The following is an 11,539-nucleotide window of genomic DNA, read 5'->3' as shown; positions in this document are numbered from 1 at the left end:
ATCCAAACAGTGCCCTTTATAAAATTCATTGATATAATTTTCTTTAAATTAATATCCAAGGTAAAATGTTTAAATAATATTGTTTGTTTTGAATTAGCACTATTATTTTAAGGTATTCGCAAATGCAAAATTGTCAAATTTCTCAGCAAAAAACTAGACAATTTTTTTTAAGCTTTATTATTATTTTTTCTTTACTTGAAATTAGAATATTTAAAGTATTCCAATCTAACTACATGGTTTCTTAGTTTTGATTACTTAATTCTTTTTTGTTTTTACAACTGAGCAATTCCATGGTGTCCGGAGTTAAAAATAAACATAAATTTCTTAGGAAAATTATGTTATAAAACATGAGTTAAGTTTGTAATCATCAAATTTTTAAATCAAATATTTAGTACATCATATCCTATCAAAAAACAATTTGTTTTTTTAAAAACTGAGTATATTAAGTTCAAATTAAATTAATTAAATTGTTGGTGTCAGATGTAAATCACACGAAAGCAAAAAATGATTACTCATTTACAAATTATCTTAACTCTGTGAATTTGTTTGTAATTTAGATGTAAACTTGACTGAATTTTGAAGCTGACATTTGAATGAAAAATTCTATGCAGTTCTTATTTTGTGAAATATGATACATAATTTTCTTTTCTATGTCAGTGTCATGCAAATTTTTAGTTGGATATAAATTAAAGTTAATGACAACCATTATAATGACTAAAATAATTTTAAATCTTAATACTATAAACATTATGTTTCAGTTAAATAGTATCAATTCAATAGTTTCAATTAAAAATAATCTTCTATCACCTGCTGGAATGGATGGATCAATGTGTTTTATAAAATTTTCCATTTTGTAAAATTTAGTTGAAAAATCACTCATTTTAACACTGCAACATATGTTAACAACAATGTAAATAGAACTCATATTTAAGCAATATTTACTTAAATTTAATAATTTTAAAAAATCCAGGAATAAAAAATAACTGTCCCTAAATTATTTCTTTATAAAAAATAAAAAAAAATATGGGAAAACTTGCCAAAAAGTTTCATTATTTTTATGTAGACTAATAATAATTTAAAAAAAAACTGCTTAGATCCATAATCTCCAATGAGGTCACGGGTTTCTCCATTCATTTAGCAACCATGGGAGAGTTTCATATGGTATTCTAGTTTAGCAGTGTAATAATGGAGAAATTTTTAATGCAAGCAAAAGCATTCCTAAGATGATGATATTTCAACTCCTTTGCAATAAATTTCCGTCTAAATAAAGTGGACATAGAGAATGGTAAAATAATTTAAATTAAAAAAAAATTCAAGCTATTCTTTAAAATTTCCCTGATTTTTCTAGATTTTTATCCTAATTTTCCTGACTTTTTCAGGTTTTTTCCCGTATAAAAAAATTCCCTGATAAATCCAGGTTTTCCGGGTGGGTGGCCACCCTGGAAACAAATGTGTTACTTGCCTCTTCTTTCCTTCCTTTAAGTGAAGTTTCTTTCATTGCTTTTACTCTTCTTATACCTTAAAGTAAAAAATTAATTTGACTAAACATATTCATTTTATTATAAATTATACATTATAAATTGATTTGATTAAAATAAATTCGTTTTTCATGAAAAAAAAAATTAAAAATAAAACCACCGAACTTTTAAATGGAGAATTAGATCCTAGGTTCTCAAAATTTATATGACTAGATTCTACCAGATTAACAACACATTTCTACTAGATTAACAGCATGTGATTCATATTTCTCCAAAAAAAGCATTTTTTTTTAGTTCAACAAGTTCAGAATAGAATTCATTATCAATTTATTTTGTCACTACTGAAAAAGATAATCAAATCTACAAAGTGTGTGTGGCCCTTAATGTTTTACTATAAAAAATTATTAGGTATAATCGAAGCTAGTACACAAAAGAAATGCCAAGTCAAATATTAGGACAAACTCACCATCATTGAAAACCTTTTAGAAAAAATGGCAAAACAAGTGTACTGTTAACACAGTAAGACACATATTATATGCACTATGTGTATTTGACTGATGGTATTCAAAAAAAGTTTTAAAGTTAAAAAACTTATAAGAAGAAAAAGTTTAATATTAATCAAACAATTATGGTTCTTTTAAAGATTTAAAATTCTTAAACTCGGCATTTTGAAGCATTTGACATTGGCTCTCCATAGCACCATCTGTTGAAAAAAATTTGAAATTAAAACTTGATGGAAAATTCTTTATCTTGTTACATGCTTTTACTGTAAGAATATTTTTCTTAATGTTAATCATTGAGAGAATGGTTAACCTACTTCAGGACATGCTCTGCATATACCACTAGAGATATTTTATTTTATATTTTGTATACTAGAAAAAGTATTACACCTGATTCCAATTGAAATGTAGTTAAATCTAATTGCCATTTTCAGGATCTAATTTTATGCCATTGTCATAAAATTTGTAGTGCTTTTATACAAGTATAGCTTTATGCTTATTCAAGAATTGCTCTTTGTGATTATTCTGTAATAATGTTTAAGCGTAAAATCGCATTTCAACAATAATTTATACAGATAAATGTTGTTAAAAATGCTAAAGAAATTAGCATCTTCTAATGTAATCAGTTTTTTTTTGTTCTTTGTTTTGTTTACAAGTGATTCTATACAGTAACACTTTACAAAAGCAAGATTTTATCAAACGTCTATGAGATTTATCCAAGATTTCTTTTTATTTCCCAATATATATGTGGTGTAGACTATATTTTTGTCCTAAAAATAAACTACTCATGAAGACAGAGATAAAAATTTAAGGGAAACAAATTAAGAAAATAAAAAACTTAATGAATTGTTCTCCACAACAACACATACAGCAAGTATTTATAAAAATAGTTTTCTTAATAATGGAATTTTAAATCAGAAGATTTATATGTAAATATCCTGCATATTTGAACTTTGTGATACAAAACTTTGTGTATACAAAAGTGCAACTAGTCATTTTTAGGTAGCTGGAAAAAAAGGAAATTAATAAGTTGGGAACCACTGAAACTGGTTTCTAGCATTCTAGGACACAATCTTAATGGTTCGAGGAAGTGACATCAAATATGCTAACTAATTAGTACAGACCATATTTTAAGTTATGAAATCAGACACAGAAATGTACTTTCTCTAAATAAACATATCTTTTTGATTTCTGATCCTTAAAATACAGGGAATAGCTGCAATCTAGAAAACACGATCCCCATAGTTTGGTGAAGAGAGTGGTCCAAAATTTGGACCCCTAAATTTGAATTTTACTTTTTGTGTATTTCACCTATCTTGAGAAATTCCAAAGCAAATTGAAAAAAACTTTGCACACAATTATAGTGTTTATCCAAAGATAATTCCATGCAGAAAATAACTTTTAATCAATATTTCAAAAAAAATTCTTATTTTATTTAATATTAGTTGAAAAAATTTTGAATTGTAAGATATGCATAAGATATTGTAAGATATTATTTACATCAACTTATAGAATGTAATTTTACATTACAAAATTTCAGCAAAATTGGTAGAATAGTTCACGAAAACAGAATTTTAAACATCTGGCTTTTTTTAAATTCACTTTCTCATGAACTATTAAATCAATTTTGATCAAATTTTGTAATCTACCATATAAATGTACAGTCTTTAAAATGATTCAAAAAATTGTAAATCTTACAATTCAAGATTTTTTCGACCATTATTAAATGAATTAATAAATCTTTATTGAAAGTTATCTTTTGCATGGAATTATCTTTGGATAAATGAATTTTATAATTGTATGCAAAAAATTTTCAATTAGCTTAAAAAGTTCAATATATAGCAAAATACGTAGAAAGTAAAATTAACACAGGGTTCAAACTTTACCACTTTTTTGATATAACTATTGGGACCATATTTCCCAGATTGTGGCTACCCCCTATATTTAGGGGAGCCAGAAATCCGAATCAGTTAAACAAAATAATATATTTTTTATTTAGAGAAAGTACTTTTTCGCATATGATTTCGTAACTTAATATATCGTTTGCACTTATGAATTAGTATATTTGAGGTCACCTCCTCGAACGATTAAGAATGAGTCCCACAACATGAAAATCTGGTCATTAGATAAAAATTATTCAGGGTGGTCCGTTTTTTATTTCGCGCACTGTACATTTACTAGGATACTGTGCATGCCTACTAACACGTAAGATAGTCCTTAATTAATATTAAAAGTACAATACAACACAAAATGTTGTATCTCATACTACCAACAATTCAATTCCAAGACTACGAATGAATTTGTATGAGCCATATTTCTCCCACTATAAAGGGAATAAAAGGTAAAACTGTTTTACTGTGTTATTAAAGACTGTTTTATTAAAAAAAAATTATAACTTTCATATTTAAATGAGATCATAAATAATTCCCAAAATAAAGAATAACTGAAATAAATACACAATCGAAATAAAAAAAAAACATCAAACAAGGAAATAATTAAGTAAACTAAAAATCCTTAAAGTTAACAATAAGTCAAATAATGTATTCTCATTCATAATATAAAATGCAAATGGCATGCATTAGAAATTCTACAAAACCTAAAAAAGGGAGAAAAATAAAAAGTTAATAAAATATACTTGCTATTTGGTATTATTTCACTAACCACAGCATAGTTCTCATTGTTCTGTTGCACATAATTCAGCTAAATGTATCTCCAGCTTCTTTCCAGGTGATCCATCTCTGATTCTATGATATAATAATAAAATATATTATTAAATACATTCATAACAATTATGTAACAAAAACTATAATAAATTTCTTCTTGCTAGAATAAACTACTGAATCATACATATGCAAATGACACTAAGCAGTTTCATATTAAACAAGATGTTAAATATGATTTCATTCTTAAACTGATAAGTTACTATACTACTAATCCTTTAACTCATTGGCAGATTATGTCCATTAAGTAACAAATAAGAAAAACTTCATTCCGTGCATGAAAGTAAAGGGGCTGTCAGCAGTTAGTTGATTTTTTAAAAAAAATACTGTAATATTTTAAATTTTAAAAAATACATTCAAAAAATTTTTAAAAATGTGAAAAAAAGGAACATTTAATTGACTGTAGAGTTTGCCAACAAGGGAACCTAAATTGGCTTTACTGTACCAAAGGTAAATGACATAACAAACTGAAAATAAGTGCTGACTCAATATTGTAAATGATATCTGACAAAGAAGAAAAAAATTTAAGGAAACAAAGAAAAAAAAATTAAAATTTACTTGTATTCAAGAAATCTATGTTTATCTGAAGAAATGAGAAAGAGAAAAAAGTAGTTAAAAAGCATATTATTTGCAAAATAACAAAATCTGTGATATTAAGTGAAAATATTGACGTCCTTGATTAATCACAAAAATATGTATAGAAAATATTTTCTTGATTGAATCAAAAAAGTGAACAACAAATTCATGTTAATATTAGGACATTATTGTATAAATGTATATAGAAGTAGAAATTAAGAAGATTTAGTCACTGATCCAATGGACTAATAACTAAAAGAACTGAAATAATCAATAAATAAGCAATCAAAGCACCCAGGCTGCCTTGGCCAGATTCTCAACTGGTCACCTAAAATGTCCAACATTCGAACGCGGCTCAAAAATTTATCAGACTTGTAAAAAATGCTCTATCCAACCAGCATCACCAAAACATATACTTGATTGTGTCGGACAGTCCAGGGTGGACTTAATTTACGATCCCCTTTTTGTCATCGACTTTCTGGCTGTAAACTACTTTTTGGAGTTGACCTGACTAATGTCAGATCTATGAGGATAAGCAACAACAACAACTGAAATAATACCATAACAGCGAAACATCCCTTAACATTGATTGCTAGTTTAAAAACACTGACTGTTTATTTTATAATGGTCACCACTCATTTTGAATCCTATATATATCTATACGCACGAATTGAAACCTGTTAAAAAAGTTCCCTTTTAAAAAGCTTTAAATTACCATTTAGACTTCTATTTCCACAATACAAAATTAATACTTTTAAAAGGTTTTGTTTTTAACTGTTAAGAAGATTGCAAATTTTATATTCAAAGCATGGAAAAATCAATCAAAGAAAAGAGACAAGTTTTTAGAAATGAAATATGGCGTGGCAAAACTCTCTCAATACTGGGAAAAGAAGTTTTAGGTAGTCTTAAATGTGTGGTCACTTTTTTCATTGACCATTACACTCAATTCAGAAAAACATGCGTTATGAAAAGTGTAGAGAGAATAAGCCATCAGAATAGTTCATCAAGTAAGGGTGGGGGGTGTCAACATTTTATATATTCATTATTCACTTATAATAATGAATATATAAAATGTTTTTAAAAAGAAAATATAAATAAAGCTTAATTGAAAATAACTGATGAAGTCCCTTAGACTGATGAACTTTTAATTTTTGGATGAATCCTATACTTTTCAAAACATTTTATTTTATACTTTTTATTTTATAGTTTTTTAGTAAATTAGCAGTCTTCAAATTCTCATAGTGCAGGACTTGACATAAACTGCTTGGTTTCAAATGCAAAAAACACCAAGCAATGACAATTCTATTTTGAGAAAGAGAGATAGTCCGTAAGGAATGCTTTCTCAAGTTTTAAGGCATGTTGTCACACTTCTTTATTCTTTCCTTCCATATTGGTAAATTTCTGATTTAATTCTGCAAATTTAATTTTACTTTAACTAGAATAGAAACATCTTTATTCTTCACAATTATATCCTAATTTTGTTATATCAAGAAAAAAGGACTTTTTTATGAGGATTTAGCGACTCGTTACATAGAGATCCGACTGTATTTGTAATTTAGAAAAGTTCAAATGAATTCTTATGATTTTGTCACGAACACTTTTTTCACGAGAACTTTTAATGAGCAATTATTGTAGCCTCTTTGTGCTCATTAAAAGCACATTCAACCATATTATAAAAACATAAAACCAATAGCAACAACATCATGTTCCCTCATAGTGGATTTATAAGAAACCCTGACGCCAACAAATTTAATAAAAGTTAACTTCAAGGCTATTTATTGAAAGCCCTGACATCACATGAAATAAAGTTTCTCTGCAAATTAAATGACATTTTTATTAAAAACTGTCTTGAGGGTGCAACTGTTATTCATGACTGTTAAGATTTATTAACATCTAACATGAAAAGAGGCACAAAATGTATGAAGAAAAGCCACAATTTTATAAAATTAAAAGGCGCTTATGATCTAATTTCTTAATATTTGAAAAGTTATTCGAATTAATGAAGTAAAAAAGACTCAGAAGAAACTTCCCAGACAGATTTTATCTGATTTCCCTGATTTTCGTAATGGATGACATAAATTTTACTGATTTTTCAGCACTGTTTTAATTACATACAGAAAATATAATATTGCAAAACATTTTGATTTGCTACAAAAGTTGAAAAAAACAAAATTTCTTTTTAAAAAACTTATATTGAGAATATATAAATAAAGCACCTATATTAAGTGAAAAGATTCAGGTAGGTAGCAGAACAGAGATATAAAAGACAATATACAGTTGGACTTCTATTTAACAAACTTACATTTTGCGAATTTTTTTCGAGGGACTAAGAACATTTTGGAAATTTCTTCATAAAATAACTTCCAAATAGGGAAGGGAATTTTTTATTTAACGAAATTTTCTTTGAGATCCACTTTCCCTATTTCTCAAAATGTTTCAGAACATTTCAAACTTGTTAACCCATTTTATGAGGGATATTGATAATTTGAAGCCACTTAACTCTTAGAGAAAGCAGTAAAATCCCTATCCCTTTTTGTTTGCATTTCAAACGGAAAACTCAGAAAAAATTAACAGATTTTATCAGTAGCAATTAAGCTTAAGAATGCATGTGGTAAAGCATGTTTAAAATTACTTTCATATTAAATGCAGCTATAATTTTATGCAGAAATTTAGCTTATTTTAGTTGAAAATGTGTGTAGCATGATAGTGTAACGCAGGATAATGTCTTGCTCCATTCTTGCTTTCCTTGTTGATTTCTTTTATAGTTAAGATTCATAAAATAAAAAGTAGATACTACTTTACAAGATAAAGGTGCATCAATTTCTATTTTAATTATGTCTAATGCTTATAAACCTGTTTTGTGTTGAAGTATTTCAAAAGGTGATTTTCTATTTAACAAATTTCCATATAACGAGCTTATTATCAGGATTTAGAGACTTCATTAAATAGAGCTGTGTATATTTTATTCTATGCAACCACTATTTCTAACAAAGGTAGCAATAAGGGTAACTTTTAATCGCTGTGGGAATGAAAAATGGATCTAAGATGGTTCTACAATGAAAAATGGATTTTTTAGTACCAAAGACAAAAGTTTTGATTCAGATATTGAAATATTTTCTAATAAACAAACAATATTTTTCTAAAAAATAGTCTTTTAAAGCACTAAAAAATTTCTTACATAAATTTATACAATTTATATATAAATGTCTCAATAAAGCAAAAAAGAAAAAAAAATTACAAATAAAATAAAAAATATTAGGTACCTATTTAAGGCTACAGTGGACGTTCAAAAAAATTTTTTTTAGTTTTTATGCTACACTAAAACTTTTTTTATAAATTATGTATTCTATCAAGATATGCCCTTGCAAAAAATTTTTGTAAAAAATATTTGGACCATTTTTGAGAAATTTAAAAATTTTTAAAAAAAATTTCATCAATTTTAAAATGCTCCGAGCGGCTTAAATTAAAATTTTTATTTATTTTTTTTAATATTCTTTTTTTAGAGATAAATGTTAAAAGCTTTATGCATTATATAGGAATTTTCCTAAATTTATTTTAAATTTATGACCAAAAAACAAATTTTATGTAGATTTTTGTTTCAAAATAAAGGTCGTTAGGTACATGAAACCCGATAACTCTTTTATTACTTGTTATAAAACAGAAACAAATGCATAAACTTAATCTAATATACATATAAATAACTAGAAAAAAAATTTCATCTCAATAGGATGAAAACAAAGTCGACTGGAACATTTTGAATACGTGAAACATAACAAAATTTCAATTTTGAGAAAAACAGCTTTTTGTGTAAGAAAAGGGGTGTGGCTTCATAATGTGAAAACGAAACTACCCTATAACTTCTCAAAAAATGACGAAATTTAAAAAAAAAAAAATTCAGTTGAAAAAGCAATGAAACAAGTGTCTAAATATGTCCAAAAAAAATCCCCGAAATTTTTATCAATTTTTGGCAATATAAAGGTCCACTGTAGCCTTAATGAGAAAAATTTGACCAAATTAAGATGCAGAAAATATTTAAAAAAATTAAACTAATTTTTTCAGAAAAAAAATTGACCTTTAGGTATTTTAAGTTAATACATTTACTGTGATTCCTGGGGTATTTAATTAAATTCCCTGTCAAATCATTGATTTTTACAGATTGATTAAAATCCCTCTTCTTTGATTGTCTGCGGTTATAAATACTTTGGAAAATTGAGAATTATTAATTGATTTATTTATTGATCTAAGAGGTAAAATCTCGTCAAATTAGCAAATTTTGAAAAAGTTTAATATTTTTCTTTTAAATATTTAAGTGATTTGTTCATTTTTCAAGACAAAATGATTCAGTTTGAAATTATATAACATTGCTTTAAGTTCAAGGCTCTTAAGCTAAGGGTTTTTTTCTCCCTTTCGACAACACCTTGAAAAACACTCTTAAATGAAAGGAAGCAAGATACCAATTCCTTTTCTAATGCCACAACAAAAACAATGTTTAACTGAAGATCTTTTTTCTGCGCATTCAAATTTAAACTGAATACCTGAATCAACAAAAGCAACTTGAGCTGCTTTGTAACCTTCTTTTAAGTAACTATGAAAGACTTTCTTTGGTAGATGAGAGGGCAAACTGTACCTAAAACAGAATAAAAATTGCATTAGTAGAATTATCGTTCTTTATATAAAGAAACATATTTTTTTTTAAAGCAAATGTTATGATGTTTTGCGTAAATAGATTCCAGATTTTTTGAAACAGAGTATTTCAAAAGGTCCCCATGGCAGAATTGCGGCAACATTGTCACAGAACGTTTCTGAGTTTTTGCAGAAAAATTTTTAATTTGGGAAAGGAAAAATTTCGGTTTTCCTTTCTCATAATTTTTCAAATTTTTTTTCTATAGAATTTTTTTCAAAAATTTCCTTTTGCGCATCAGAGAGGAAAGAAATAATCATGATTTTTCTATTCTCATTTGAGATATTAAAAAAAATCAGTAATTACTGGCTTCAGCTAGAATTTCAAATTCATAATATAAAATAAGAAATTCAGAAATTGCGAAAGTTTATAAGATAGTTTGGGCAAGAAATGATGTTCTTTCTTTCATTTTTTTTTCTTTAAAGAACTCCATATTTTACATACACTTAATTGAGTTTGTCTTTTTTTCTAGAGTCCTATTAGCGTGACTTGTGATCTTTATTTTGGGAGATACTGCACGGATTTTATAAATTTTAACTTGTGTAATATCAGGCGTCTGCATAGGTTTTTCAGAGAAGTACCTATTTCGTGAAAATGTAGATATAATTTGTAAAAAATTAAAAAATCAACACAAAAATATGGATTTATTGCTTCTTACGGGATACAAAAATAAAATCTTAAGAAAAAGTATTTTGTAAAAATACCATTTTCCGTAAAGTTGAATTTGTGAAGGTACCACTAAATGGTAGTAAATTTGGCCTTGACAGACCCCTGAATATTGACAAAATTTGAAAGAGGAAATAATTAGTGCATTTTTCCTCCGACAAAATGCGAGAAAATCCTATATAGTATTAAAATTGAAAAATATTACTTTTACAATAAAAAATTTTTATACATTTTTATTCTATACTTTCTTCTGCAAACACAATGTTTCTGTTACTTTAAATTAGTAATTGTTATAGATAAAAGTATCTGAAAGCAAAATAATAGTGCTAGGGAAGTTTGTCGCAGAAAGAACGAAAAAATTCTGCCACAGGGTAAAAGGTTAATGTCAAACTTAACGAGCTGATTTGTCATATCATGATGAGCGTGTTTAACACAGGAACTTGTGCCTGAAAATTCAAGCTGCGATCACTAGCGATACGCATAGAGTAGGAAAAAGGAATGACTTTGAAAGAGATACATAGCTGCCAACTCTTTCCGATTTTCCCGGGAGATTTTATTTTCATATTTAAAGAGGCAGCGAAATGCATGTTATTCCATTAAACTTTTTGATTTATAATAATACAGTAGAGAACCATTTATCCGGTATCCAGATAACCGGGAAAAATTTTGATTGGTTTTCCCGCCATTTTAAACTAGAATGATTATGAAAAAAAGCGAAAATGAACTCATCCTTGAAGTTGAGTAGAGGAAAATGTAAGGAAGGGGAGAATTTTTTTCCCGGTTACCCAGAGAAACGTCATTTCCTCCGTGACCTTGAAGGCAGGGAAGGGAGGAATGTTTTATTTTCTCCTTTAGGCCGCCAATCAAGCTCAAGGGTGTGGCATGCTGATTTCGCTTTCTGTTTAATTTACGAGGGGG

The 11,539-nt window shown here is 27.2% G+C and overlaps 1 protein-coding gene across 1 annotated transcript in view; it reads right to left on the bottom strand.

The window, feature by feature from the left end:
- Nucleotides 1-1,459: 1,459 nt before the first annotated feature.
- LOC147816842 (GPI-anchor transamidase component PIGS-like) overlaps nucleotides 1,460-11,539 on the bottom strand; it is a 31,055-nt gene continuing 20,975 nt past the window's right edge. The window contains exons 5-7 of the mRNA XM_087151784.1: nucleotides 9,810-9,901; nucleotides 4,618-4,722; nucleotides 1,460-1,518 (exon numbers count right to left, since the gene is read on the bottom strand). Of these exons, the coding sequence (XP_087007910.1) occupies nucleotides 9,860-9,901 (42 nt within the window). The 3' untranslated portion in view covers nucleotides 1,460-1,518; nucleotides 4,618-4,722; nucleotides 9,810-9,859. The remainder of the gene's footprint in view (nucleotides 1,519-4,617; nucleotides 4,723-9,809; nucleotides 9,902-11,539) is intronic.

Source organism: Parasteatoda tepidariorum, chromosome 1, assembly GCF_982258835.1.
Source record: "Parasteatoda tepidariorum strain Cologne lab strain chromosome 1, Ptep-v5.0, whole genome shotgun sequence".
Classification (NCBI taxonomy): Eukaryota; Metazoa; Arthropoda; class Arachnida; order Araneae; family Theridiidae; genus Parasteatoda; species Parasteatoda tepidariorum.
This window is presented reverse-complemented; position numbering and strand designations above follow the sequence as displayed.